The sequence below is a fragment of the Apodemus sylvaticus genome, chromosome 7 (assembly GCF_947179515.1).
Source record: "Apodemus sylvaticus chromosome 7, mApoSyl1.1, whole genome shotgun sequence".
NCBI lineage: Eukaryota > Metazoa > Chordata > Mammalia > Rodentia > Muridae > Apodemus > Apodemus sylvaticus.
The window spans coordinates 41788009-41802418 of NC_067478.1; the positions used below are offsets into that span (position 1 = coordinate 41788009).

The 14410-nt window shown below is 40.2% G+C and overlaps 1 protein-coding gene across 3 annotated transcripts in view; it reads left to right on the top strand.

Moving 5' to 3' along the window:
* Nucleotides 1–14410, top strand: part of Snap91 (synaptosome associated protein 91) — a 121827-nt gene that overhangs the window by 51455 nt on the left and 55962 nt on the right. For all 3 annotated transcript variants that reach the window (XM_052187703.1, XM_052187701.1, XM_052187702.1), the window contains exons 8-9: nucleotides 4429–4535; nucleotides 7460–7501. In XM_052187703.1, the coding sequence (XP_052043663.1) occupies nucleotides 4429–4535; nucleotides 7460–7501 (149 nt within the window). The remainder of the gene's footprint in view (nucleotides 1–4428; nucleotides 4536–7459; nucleotides 7502–14410) is intronic.

A 14410-nucleotide genomic window follows, 5' to 3' on the forward strand; every position in this document is an offset into this window, starting at 1 on the left:
CTACTTCTTGGAGTCTCTTCAAGTACGAAAACATGTGTCTTCAGAACAGACAGAAAGAAAAAATAAACAGAAAAAAAGAAAAAGAAAAGAGAAACTCCTTCACATTTTTTAACTAGAAGGGACTCTAGTATAGGAAGTTGGGTGCTTCTACAGGTGCCTGAAGCCTCAAGAAACTGGCTCTGGGCTCTGTCTCCTCTGTGTTTGCAGGGCCTGCTTCCAGTTGAGGTTACTTTACAAATAAGAAGATGCCTTAAAGGCGCAGCTTCTTGGCGGCACCGGGAAAGCTGGGAAGTGGACACTTGAAGCTATAATCCAGGATTAAGGATCATGTGGCTGTTCCTTTAATCATTGTGACCTCTAAATCCAGGAAGCTGGGCAGTGGGTAGCCGGCTGCCGCAGGCCAGTAATCTCTGATGATGCTTCTGCCTGTCAGAAGCAGTGGACTGAGCAGTAGCAGAAAGGCGGGGAAGACAGCCCCTGCCTTAGGCTTTCCCTCAGCTCCCTGGCTGTGCAGAGCTGAGGCTGGTGGGCCGGGCCTGGGGGGTGGGGGGAGGCGGTGAGGAGATGTTTGCCTTCCCTGGCAGATTCCTGCCCTAAGTATGAAGCTGAAAATGGTGAGAGGTTTTATCATTAAAGCAGGCATACAGATTTTCCTATTACTTTCCTACAGGTCGCCCTTACTCTTCCTTGATCTTTTTCCTAAGGCTTGCTTCGGGCCACTGTCTCTATTAGACAAGCCACAAATGGATTCTTTCAGTTCTGACTGTTCTTATGAACATTAGAATTGCAATTCTTATAGTCTGTGGCTGTGCGAATCCAGATACTGTGTTCTTTCCTGACTTGCATAGCCTCTGAAACTGAATTCTTCAGCTTGTTGGCCTGAATCTCTTTTCTCTTTGTGTCTTTTGGTCTTTGCAACGTGCAGCCCCAGTTTGTAGCTCATCTTCCTGAGCTCTGCCGCCTGTCAGCAATAACACCTTGCTGGTTCTTTCTCATCCTCTCCCTCTCAGCTTTATCCCCACTTCACCACCATGAGCCCTGGGTTTGGTGTCCGCCGGTCATGGGATTCTTCCCACCACCGGGCTGACAGCGGCTAAGCAGATGGTCTACTTTGCTCTGCATTATGCTGATTTCGTACATAGTTGGTATCAAGAGGGTAGTTTCTGTTTAGATTAAAATAATAGCTCTTTGAGCCATTTTAATTTTTAATTTGAAAATGTTAGCTTACTGAGAGAATTAGAAGGGGAAAACATTATAGGACCATTGAACCTTTTTTGTATTAAATACTTTTGGGAATCAGTCCAAGCATATCTCTTCTCCCCTTAGTTTTCCTGTGAAACCTTCATTAGCGTTGTCTAGCTAGCAGGTAGACACACAAGACAGGATCCTGATTGTTTTGAGGCAAGTATGTGTTTGCTTATAGGAGTGAGCCTTGTGGAAATGTGTGTAAGTTGAACTCAAGGACTTGCTGACCGAGTACTTTGTGTATAAACATAATTAGAAACAATTTGGGTACTTTCTAAGCCCAGGTTTCTATTGCTGTGATGAAACACCATGACCAAAAGCAAGCTGAAGAGGAAAAAGTTTGTTTCACTTACACTTCAATATTGCAGTTTATTCTCAAAGACAGCCAGGGTAAGAACTCAAACAGGTCAGGAACCGGAAGCTGGAGCAGATGGGTGCAGGTGCCTTGGGCGAGTGCTGCTTACTGGCTCGACACTTCCAACTCGCTCAGCCCGCTTACTCACAGACCCCCATGCTCCCCAGCCCAGAGGTCACCTTAGACAGCCTGATTAATGAATTCTTAATTACAGTTTCCTCCTCTCAGATGACTGAGGCTGTGTCAAAGTGAGATAACAACACTGGTGATGATGATGATGATGATGATGATGATGATGATGATGATGATGATGATAAATAACTAGCCAGGGCACATGCTACAAAACTTGCAGTTCTTTGATTGTCACAGTGAAACTCTGACATACAAGTGAGATATCTTGCTTATTACTAAGGACCTAGATATAATCCACTTGGAAATCTCTCTCAGGGTTTGAAAGTCAGTGCTGAAACATTGTGTCACAGTTTTACAGATGTCAAATTTGATCGTTTCAGATACTCAAAAGCAACATGTTGTCTTTAGTAGGGCAGGAAAGAGGTCCATAGGAATAGACTTCAGCCTGGCCCCTTCCTTTGGCTCCAGCGGTGAGGGAGCCTTGTAATTTGCTGCCTCGGTAAGACACTGTGTGCTGCCTTTTGAGCCGCCCCTCTCTCACTGTCAGAAACAGCTATGAGATTACAGCCTGGAGAGAGTGAATGGAGGCTGTTTGTTATTGAACCCCAGCTTATCACGGGAAAAAGTACACAAGGGACAATGAAAACTGCTCAACTGTTGGTGTTTTAGTGCAAAGGGAAAATTGAGATTTCTCAGTTTGGTTTGTTTTCTGATGTTGCTTCTGAAGAGCTGTAGAAAGAAATAACTTAGATGATGTTGAAGACAAGTAATTTAAGAAATCGGAGCAACATGGTCTGAAAAGTAAAAGGAAGACAGGAAGAAGTATAATTGTTTTTCAGAATAAATCCTAACTTTCCATTTTCTTACACTACCATAGGTTGTGATCCATTGCAGCAACATGATGCTATCAGAAACACTAGAAATCAGGCTAGGGTAGAGGAGAAAGGCTCTCCAGAGTCGACCTTTGAAAACATTGTTTATGTATTCTTTGGCAATTTCGTACTTGCATATAATGTATTCTTATATTTTGTCCCCCCCCCCATAGCACAGTACATTGTCTCCCACTTTCATGTCTATGTTTTCTGACCCACTGGGTTGGCTAGGCTTGCTTACATGACCCTGAACAGAGTAGGGACCGTTTACCAGAGCATGGTCAGCAAGCCATGACCTTTTAAAAGTAAGAAGAAGAAGAAGAGTGCTCATCTTGCTAAATCTTGGCATAAAGAAAACAACATGTGCGTGTTTCCTTGATCCTTTTACTTGACTTGAATGCCCCACAGGGGAGCATTTAAAAAAAAAATCACCTCAGGCTGTCAACAGAAGGTAGTGAGTAGTTGCCCTGGGTAATTCTGCTCCTAATTATTTATTTTCAAACTCTTCTTAAGAAAATTAAAAATACTTACATACTAAAATTATAAGTTGAGTGACACAAATTCTCACGTGAGAGAGTATAGACAGAGTATGACTTTAACCATATGCAATCCAAAGAGACAACATTTCTTGAGCAGAAGCCGAGCTATTGCATTCTCTGCCTCTTTGTCAGACCGTCCTTTACCACAACACCATTTGCAGAGCCAGCCAATAATTACTGACAGAATGAATTGACAGGTGGCTGTCAAAACCTCTGAGAAAGCATTGGTTGTTTTGGTTTTTTTAAAAAAAAAAAAACATATATGAAAAAACACACTGTCATACTGAAATTAAAGCAGAGTACTTTAAGGACTGAATTCTTGGGAAGGGTAACAAGAGAAACAACAAGGTCGTGCTGTCTCTCAGTAACATTGGAAAAAAGACTACGCTCACACAGCAGAGAGCCCTGAAGTGTCGGGTGAGCCAAGTGACTAGAAGAGCCCACTTTATCTTTCAGAAACGTGCTGTGATACTTTATAATTTATGATCAATCTAAGCATCAACCTATATGAGTAAAGATTAAAACGAGTTCCTCAGTTCTAGAAGACTTATACATGGTTGGTTTATAATGTATTGATAATTGCATTATAAGGCCTGGTAAGGAAATACTGGCCCCAGAGCTGGGGTGTAGCCCAGTGTAGAGCTCCCTTCTGCCCAGCATGGGTTCAGTCTCCCGCATCCATGAAAGGCTGGGTCAGAAGGACAGGAGAGAGGAAAGAAGCAAAAGAAGGATGCTGTGGGATGCAGCCATAGTTTTTGAGTTGTGGTTGTTATTAGGAACATTTTTTAAAATAAATACTGAGGCATTGGGGTCATGACTTTAACATCTTACAGTATGGCTCCTGTGTGGTTCCTGTATGGTTGGCTCCTCTATGGCTCCTGTGTGGTTCCTGTGTGGTTTCTGTGTGGCTCCTGTGTGGTTCCTCTATGGTTGGTTCCTCTATGGTTCCTGTGTGGCTCCTGTGTGGTTCCTGTGTGGTTCCTCTATGGTTGGTTCCTCTATGGTTCCTGTGTGGCTCCTGTGTGGTTCCTATGTGGTTCCTGTGTGGTTTGTTCCTCTATGACTCCTGTGCTTCCGGCTCAGTTCCTTTGTTGCTGAGATTGCTTCCAGGGAGACGGATGGACCATGCCCTTTCTCCAGCCACTCCGAGTGCCTCTGTTGAGAAGCCACTTTAGCATTTTCCCACCTACGCTTTAATTCAGGCCCTAAGCTAGAAGTAGTGACTGTAACAAAAGCCTGGAGTAAAACACAACTCTTCAAACTGCTTATCCCTTATCTCTTCTAGAAAAATTTTTCGAGATGAAGAAAGGTCAATGCAAAGACGCGCTAGAAATTTACAAACGGTTTCTGACTAGAATGACGCGAGTGTCGGAATTCCTCAAGGTCGCGGAGGTAAGTGGCCCAAGCTTTGTGGCTAAGGCAGCCAGCACTAGTGTGCAGTGTAGGGTCTGGTCTGATGGGACATCTAGGACATGTCCAAGGTGTGTTAGCATGATAGGAAATCTTCCAGTCATTTCTTGCAACCTGTCAGAGCAGTGCTCCACACTCCTGCTTGCCCGTCAGATGCACTCAAATAAAATGTTCATGGCTTATGCTGCCATTCCTCAAGTTGGTTCACGTCCCATCCCACCTAATGACTGTTTTGTTGTTGTTGTTGTTCTTTTGTAAGAAATTGTGTATTTTGAACCCTACATTTGCCATTGGAAAAATCTATTCGTTGTTTATAAAGTATAAATTATGAATCCTCATCTCCCTTACCCTGTCAATGGCTTAAATATAATTAAAGGCTGAAGTATAACTGCAAAACACAGTTGGTATTCTTAAGGCCATCTATAATTTGGAGCTTTTTTCTCTTAGGAAATCCAGTACTTGACTCACACTGGTACGAGAAGTGACGACGTCACTATACCTCTAGGACAGCTAGTGGGTCCTTATCTTACATGTGGACTGACTGAGTGCTGGAACCAGAGTGTCATAAATGTCCCATGTCCACAGCGTCAGAGGCCTTGCTGTGGAACATTTATGACATGTCTGTGCTTCGTTATTACTGGAAGGATATAATTGCTTGAAGTTTTCTGCTACATGGGTTTATTGTTTATACTTGTATGTCTTTATCCCTTAGCTCAGCCACAGTTATTAGTATAATCTAGTAAAAATCATTGCTCAATTTTTCCTGTGAAAGATCAGTTACATGTAGGCACTCTGAACAGAAGGTTGCTTCGCTGCCCCATTACCTGCTGGGGCAGGTGTGTCCCAGGTCCCCAGCTCTAGACAAGGCAGTGTGCACACTTCTCCAAACAGCAAGCAAGGCTGTCCCCAACAGCTTTAGGAGAAAGGCCCGCTGACACAGAGACTTGTCTTTTACGTAAGTTTGTTTTGTGTCTCTTCATGCCTCGTGTTGGCACAAATCCGATTTATGCCAGTGAAGAAGAGATACACAGAGAAGATGTCATCCTAAGAGTCTGTCTTTAAATCACTGAATAATAGACGTGTTTTGTGAACATTTATGAGACTGTTTATGGAATGGACACTAATTTTATGAAACTGTTTTACTAGAATAAGCATCTAAAGTTCGGTAGGACAATTTTAATCATATTTATATAGTTCTCTCTCATATTTACATAATGATTTTTGTCATTTGAACACACCAAAGGTAGTCTAAAATGATTTGGTTATGATCAGTCAATACAGAAAAATCTTTAGTAAATGTTCAGAACTTAGTTGTATCCCAGACAGCATTCATGTGTCGTATGGGCTCCTACTTAATGGTTTGTCTGTAGTTAGAGCCATTTTCCTAGCGTATGAGGAAGGCTTTCAGAATGTCATTTTAAACATGTAACTATGGCTGAGAGTATATCTCAGTAATAGTGTGCAGTGTGATTTGTATGAGACTCTCAGAGTTTTGATAGCATGGAAGCTAAGTAATAAACTTGTATTATCTATTTACAAAGCATTAGTGATCTGTCCAGCATACTGAGTGGTCAGACGGTTTCTGTGGAAGTCCCCAGACTTCCTATAGGATCTGCTTGAAGTATGTCTTAAGTTCTTTAATCTATTTAGTTTCTTTGAGCCCCGATTTCATTAATAAATGAATTACCATGTAAATTATTGATAGATTAATCAAGTTATACTAAATGTTTAATATTTAGTATACTAAAAATTAAAAGCAACTTTAATATTAGTTAATAAATAAATGACATTGAATAAATTATAAGACAAGGAACTTCTACTCAGATAGACTATTCTCTTTGCTAACATGGACATACCCCTAAGCTATCCTGGTGAATGAAAAATTAAGTCCAATACAAAATATAAATTCTACAGAAAAAAATATCAGTCATAAGATGGCAGGAAAGTGGGCAGACTCAGAGAATACAATATTAAGGGAGGTGATGCTAATTAAAAAAAAAAAAAAGAGGGACATGTACCCTCCTGTGTGAACCCAGTATATATTATATATACATGTATAACAATGCATAAACAGTTGTAAGTATGTGTCCAATGTAACACGTGGAAGGGAGACCATGAAAAGGTAACATTAGGTGACAGGGGAGGACAGAATGCAGGCAGAGGGACCCATGAGTCATGAAAGGATAGAAAGCCAGTCATTATTGTGGCGTGTGTGAGTGTGAGGTGGATACGTGAATACAAATCAACATTATAAGCGCAGAGCCATAAGCTTGCTTTTATTTGGAAACTAATTTGGATAAAATGTTTTTATTTTTAAAAAGAAAAGAAAAGAAAAATTAAGTCTAGATATTGCTGTTATTGGTGGAAGAAGATGAAATACTTATATTTCAGATTTCCTTGGTTTCATATAAACTTTAGTGGTTCTCAACCTTCCTAATGCTCAACCCTTTAATACAGTTCCTCATGTTGTGGTGTCCTCCACCCATAAAATTACTTTGTTGCTACTTCATAAATTTTGCTACTGTTATAAATCATAGCATAAATATCTGATATGCAGAATATCTGATATGTGACCCCCAAAGGGGTTGTGACCCACAGGTTGCTCTAGAAGAATGTGTAAGAAGCTGGCAAAGCAATTCTGTCTGTAAAAGAGGAAATAGATGCTACACCCTGAACAGAAGATTAAGATAAATAACCATTCCCCGAGGACTCAGTGGGCAGAATCATTTGAATGGGAAATTACGTAAAAAGCATGTGCTTAAAATAAGGTGGATGTGCAGAGTAATATTGCTTTACACCAGGAATAAGCTGTAGTTTTAACAAATCCTATGAGTGATCTTATATTAAATGCCAAAACAGTCATAAAAACCTAGTAGTAATTTTGGTTGTTTTTTTTTTATTCACAGCAAGTTGGTATTGATAAGGGTGACATTCCCGACCTCACACAGGTAAGGTCCTATCAGTAGACAAGACATTGATAATCAGCAGATTGCCACAGGTAGGCACAGTTTGTAGACATTTCACAGATCGTGAGCTTAAGCCAACCAACCTTCTAAAAACATTATTCAACCTTACTTATTTTTTCTAATTATTGATTATGTTTCTGGAGGTAACAGAAGATTTCACTGTCCTTAAGCTGTGGCTTCTTTCATGTCAACTGAATATTCTAACCGGGCTCATTGCTTCATTACTGAGCTTGAACCAGTGAGAGCTGTGAGCATGTCTGGGACAGAGCTTGGGGTCTGAGTAGCTTCTTCCGGTCACCAGAGCACACGAGCGTTCCGTCCACTTTCCCTGTTCTCTGCATGTGCCAGGTCTGGAGGGCACCCACAGAAACCTTTGTGACAAGATTTTACATCCTCCCCAACCCCATGGAGAGGAGTAATTTCTGTATATTACGTAGAGGTGATCGACGAGTGATTTTCATGGGCCCCGTGTTTAAATGGCACTGAGAGCTGAGATTACTCATCAGCCATGTCAGGTGCACAGCTCCTGACACTGAGTTACAAATGGTCTTCAGTATGACTGACAGGAATTCATGGGTTTTAGACACCCTGCGATGGTAAACTTCAGTCTCACACATGTCCTTTTACTAGACACAGCATTGAGGGGGTGGTCAGAGAATGCAGAGCTGGCCATGAGTGACATGAATGTTATATCTTTTTAAACTTAGTCTTTATAATAGAAAAGAATGAAATCCCCCGCTTGGTTTGAAGGGTTTTTTTTAAATTATGTATTTGTATGTGAGCCTGCATGAGGATATGTGCACCACATGCATGAAGTGTTTGTTCATGAGTGCAGTACCCACAGAGGCCAAAAGAGGGCGATGGATACCCTGAAAATGGAGCTACAGTTTATTGTGAGTCACCATGTGGGTACTGGGAACTGAATCAGAGTCTTCGGCAAGAGCAGCAAGTGACCTTAACCACTGAGCCATCTCTCTAGGCCTACTCCCCATTTTTAAATAATGTCGTATTGTATATTATTAATTTGCCGTCTTTATAATTTTTTGAAATATTTGAAATAATATGTATTACTAAAAATTAGGAGGAAATTGATAGCGTAGCTTTCTCTTTTTTTATTACTAAAGTATAAAATATCAAGAATTCATACAAGTAAACGTCATTGAATAATTCGGAATCAATTAGCAGTGAATTCTTCAGTTTAGAGGAAGACTGCCCCTCACTCACAGATAAAATATTAGTTAAAAATATTTCTACTCTTTCTAGTGTTATCTATTGAAGTATATACCTGAATAAGATGTTGATTTTTTTTTAGCATGGGTAAACTATTAAGTATGCAAAAAAAATTATTTCAAATTCTCTTTGTGGAAGTAAGTTTATCTTTGTAACATCATAAGAAAATGTATGTTTTCATTTTTTTCATCTATAGTAGAAGACTATACCGCATTTTTTCTAAGTGTTCCAAATATAGAATACATGTTTTTAAAAAGAACATTACACTTTTAGCTTAATGAGTAATTTTTAGAAACAGTCAATTTGCTTTTATACTGTGGACCACCCTCACTGCGGGCTAAATACAAACCAGCTATTTGGCTCAGGGGAGCCTGGCAGGTAAGAACAGGCCTCCACATGTCTCCCTTTGGGAAGTCTAGACTATGAGAGAGTCAAGGGACTGTAGAAATACCCCATTGGTTTTCAGTTTTGAAAATAATAGCAGATCACTGAAGGAAGGGGCACATGCTTGGGTTTCATTTTTAATGAAATGGATACAACTGATGTCATTGCTTAAGAAGTCTATAGATATATTTAATGATGTACGCTGAATGCGCCAGGACCCGGGAAGCCTAGTAGAGAACTGTTCTATGATAGTCATTAAAATCCAGGACATTCTACCCTGTTTTTCTTGTGAGCTAAAGACCAGCATAAAACTTCAGTATTTGTATTTATTTTTAAATTACCACTCCATAAAAACTCCTCTTACTAAATTCTGTGTGCATTCAGTATGAGAATATGGCATGCCTCTGGAATGTCTTAAATAGTAGCTTGATTGTGCTTTCTTTGTGGTTGTGAGCTACATGTTTTCTCTGTGACTGTGGGCCACATGCACCGGCTCCGTACGCTCTCCTCAATTGGAGCCCCTCTCTCCAGGCTGAGGGGAGTCTCTCACTGAGCTAGGAACTAAGGAACCCTCTCACAGGACAGTCAGGCTTAAGCAGGAATGTGAGACTTCTGAAGTTTAGCCCTTCAGAGAGGATTAAATCAAGGTTGTTTGGACCCATTAACTCCTATGGGATGGAGGTCTGTTCTCTGCTGGGCTTCGACATCCCTGCTGTGGCACTCCATCTAGCACAGGAATGAACAAACGTGTCTGTCTGAAAAGACTAAATAGGGGCTGAAAAGATGGCTTGGGGTTAAGAGTGCTGGCTGCCTTGCAGAAGACCTAGGTCTGTTTCCCAGCACCCAAGTCAAACTGCTCGCTGTAACTCCAGCCCCAAGTGACCAGCACCAACACCATCATTTGGCCTCTGTGGATGCTGCACTCATGAGCAAACTCAAACACTCATTATCTTTTCTTTTCTTTTTTATTGGAAATAATTGTTTTCATACCATATAGTCTGGGCATGTTTTCTCCTTCCCTAACTCTTCCTGGACCCACCCTACCTCCCCACCCACCTAAATCCCACACCTTCTTTCTCTCTGTCTTTAAAAAAAAGCAGAATAAAGAAAAAGCATACAAAACACCAAAAGAACCCTCCATAGAAACATAAAATAAGAAACCAAAATATACAAACGAAAGACCAATAGGTTTTTTTTAAAGTGCCAAAACATGAAACAAAAATAATTCTATAAAAATACCTTTGAGTTCATTTTGTGTTGACCATTTACTGCGGGGTGTGTGGTTAATATGCCAGTGAGACTCCATTGGAGAAAACCAATTTTTCCTTTGCAAAATTAATTAATAGAAATGATGGTGACCTGAAGGAACTCCTATTGACCTTAGAATAAAAATTTCTAAGGATTAAAATTTCTCTTGCAGAAAAAAAAAACATAGGAATTTAATACACATCTTCACTTGAGAGTGTAGACCATAAACACCTGTGCATATAGCATCACAACATAAATAATTTGTGAAGTAATGACATTTTCAGATGATATTTAAAGCACTGTTTTAAGGAGTAGGAGAATGTGGTCCCTAGCTGGACTATTTCTTTTTTTTTTTTTTTTTTTTTACTTTTTTTTTTTTTTTGTCTTTTTTTTTTATTTGATATAATTTATTTACATTTCAAATGATTTCCCCTTTTCTAGCCCCCCCCCACTCCCCGAAAGTCCCGTAAGCCCCCTTCTCTTCCCCTGTCCTCCCTCCCACCCCTTCCCAGTTCCCCGTTCTGGTTTTGCCAAATACTGTTTCACTGAGTCTTTCCAGAACCAGGGACCACTCCTGCTTTCTTCTTGTATCTCATTTGATGTGTGGATTATGTTTTGGGTATTCCAGTTTTCTAGGTTAATAACCACTTATTAGTGAGTGCATACCATGATTCACCTTTTGAGTCTGGGTTACCTCACTTAGTATGATGTTCTCTAGCTCCATCCATTTGCCTAAGAATTTCATGAATTCATTGTTTCTAATGGCTGAATAGTACTCCATTGTGTAGATATACCACATTTTTTGTATCCACTCTTCTGTTGAGGGATACCTGGGTTCTTTCCAGCATCTGGCAATTATAAATAGGGCTGCTATGAACATAGTAGAGCATGTATCCTTATTACATGGTGGGGAATCCTCTGGGTATATGCCCAGGAGTGGTATAGCAGGATCTTCTGGAAGTGAGGTGCCCAGTTTTCGGAGGAACCGCCAGACTGCTTTCCAGAGTGGTTGTACCAATTTGCAACCCCACCAGCAGTGGAGGAGTGTTCCTCTTTCTCCGCACCCTCTCCAACACCTGCTGTCTCCTGAATTTTTAATCTTAGCCATTCTGACTGGTGTAAGATGAAATCTTAGGGTTGTTTTGATTTGCATTTCCCTAATGACTAATGAAGTGGAGCATTTTTTAAGATGCTTCTCCGCCATCCGAAGTTCTTCAGGTGAGAATTCTTTGTTTAACTCTGTACCCCATTTTTTAATAGGGTTGTTCGGTTTTCTGGAGTCTAACTTCTTGAGTTCTTTATATATATTGGATATTAGCCCTCTATCTGATGTAGGATTGGTGAAGATCTTTTCCCAATTTGTTGGTTGCCGATCTGTCCTCTTGACGGTGTCCTTTGCCTTACAGAAACTCTGTAACCTTATGAGGTCCCATTTGTCAAATTCTTGCTCTTAGAGCATACGCTATTGGTGTTCTGTTCAGAAACTTTCTCCCTGTACCGATGTCCTCAAGGGTCTTCCCCAGTTTCTTTTCTATTAGCTTCAGAGTGTCTGGCTTTATGTGGAGGTCCTTGATCCATTTGGATTTGAGCTTAGTACAAGGAGACAAGGATGGATCAATTCGCATTCTTCTGCATGCTGACCTCCAGTTGAACCAGCACCATTTGTTGAAAAGGCTATCTTTTTTCCATTGGATGTTTTCAGCCTCTTTGTCGAGGATCAAGTGGCCATAGGTGTGTGGGTTCATTTCTGGATCTTCAATCCTGTTCCATTGATCCTCCTGCCTGTCACTGTACCAATACCATGCAGTTTTTAACACTATTGCTCTGTAGTATTGCTTGAGGTCAGGGATACTGATTCCCCCAGATTTTCTTTTGTTGCTGAAAATAGTTTTAGCTATCCTGGGTTTTTTGTTGTTCCAGATGAATTTGATAATTGCTCTTTCTAACTCTGTGAAGAATTGAGTTGGGATTTTGATGGGTATTGCATTGAATCTGTATAGTGCTTTAGGCAAAATGGCCATTTTAACTATATTGATTCTACCGATCCATGAGCATGGGAGGTTTTCCCATTTTTTGAGGTCTTCTTCCATTTCCTTCTTCAGAGTCTTGAAGTTCTTGCCATACAGATCTTTCGCATGTTTGGTAAGAGTCACCCCAAGATACTTTATACTGTTTGTGGCTATTGTGAAGGGGGTCATTTCCCTAATTTCTTTCTCAGCCTGCTTATCCTTTGAGTATAGGAAGGCCACTGATTTGCTTGAGTTGATTTTGTAACCTGCCACTTTGCTGAAGTTGTTTATCAGCTGTAGGAGCTCTCTAGTGGAGTTCTTTGGGTCACTTAGGTAGACGATCATGTCGTCTGCAAATAATGATAGTTTGACTTCCTCCTTTCCAATTTGTATCCCTTTGACCTCCTTATGTTGTCGAATTGCCCGAGCTAGTACCTCAAGTACAATATTGAAAAGATAAGGAGAAAGGGGGCAGCCTTGTCTGGTCCCTGATTTCAGTGGGATTGCTTCAAGTTTCTCTCCGTTTAGTTTGATGCTGGCTACCGGTTTGCTGTATATTGCTTTTACTATGTTTAGGTATGGGCCTTGAATTCCTGTTCTCTCCAAGACTTTAAGCATGAAAGGATGCTGAATTTTGTCAAATGCTTTTTCAGCATCCAATGAAATGACCATATGATTTTGTTCTTTGAGTTTGTTTATGTAGTGGATTGTATTGATGGATTTCCGTATATTGAACCAACCCTGCATTCCCGGGATAAAGCCTACTTGATCATGGTGGATGATCGTTTTGATGTGTTCTTGGATTCGGTTGGCAAGAATTTTGTTGAGTATTTTTGCATCGATGTTCATAAGGGAAATTGGTCTGAAGTTCTCTTTCTTTGTTGGATCTTTGTGTGGCTTTGGTATCAGCGTAATTGTGGCTTCGTAGAAGGAATTGGGTAGTGTTCCTTCTGTTTCTATTTTGTGGAATAGTTTGAAGAGTATTGGTGTTAACTCTTCTTTGAAGGTCTGGTAGAATTCTGCACTGAAACCATCTGGTCCTGTGCTTTTTTTGGTTGGAAGACTTTCTATGACTCCTTCTATTTCTTTAGGCTTTATGGGACTGTTTAGATGGTCTAGTTGGTCCTGATTTAATTTTGGTATTTGGTATCTGTCAAGGAAATTGTCCATTTCCTCCAGATTCTCCAGTTGTGTTGAGTACAGGCTCTTGTAGTAGGATCTGATGATTTTTTGGATTTCCTCAGTTTCCGTTGTTATGTCTCCCTTTTCATTTCTAAGTTTGTTAATTTGGATACTTTCTCTGTGCCCTTTGGTCAGTCTGGCTAAGGGTTTATCTATCTTGTTGATTTTCTCAAAGAACCAGCTCCTAGTTTTGTTGATTTTTTGTATGGTTCTCTTTGTTTCTACTTGATTGATTTCGGCCCTGAGTTTGATGATTTCCTGCCTTCTACTCCTCCTGGGTGAAATAGCTTCTTTTTGTTCTAGGGCTTTCAGGTGTGTCATTAAGTTGGTAATGTATGCTCTCTCCATTTTCTTTTTGGAGGCACTCAGGGCTATGAGTTTTCCTCTTAGCACTGCTTTCATTGTGTCCCATAGATTTGGGTATGTTGTGTTTTCATTTTCATTGTGTTCTAAAAAGTCTTTAATTTCTTTCTTTATTTCTTCCTTGACCAAGGTGTCATTGAGTAGAGTATTGTTCAATCTCCACGTGTTTGTGGGTTTTCTGTTGTTTCTGTTGCTATTGAAGACCACTTTTATTCCATAGTGATCAGATAGGAGGCATGGGATTCGTTCTATCTTTTTATATTTGTTGAGGTCTGTCTTGTGACCAATTATATGGTCGATTTTGGAGAAGGTACCATGAGGTGCTGAAAAAAAGGTATATTCTTTTGTTTTAGGATAGAATGTTCTATATATATCAGTTAAATCTAATTGGTCCAAAGCTTCAATTAGTTTCATTGTGTCCTTGTTTAGTTTCTGTTTTCCTGATCGGTCCATTGAGGAAAGTGCAGTGTTGAAG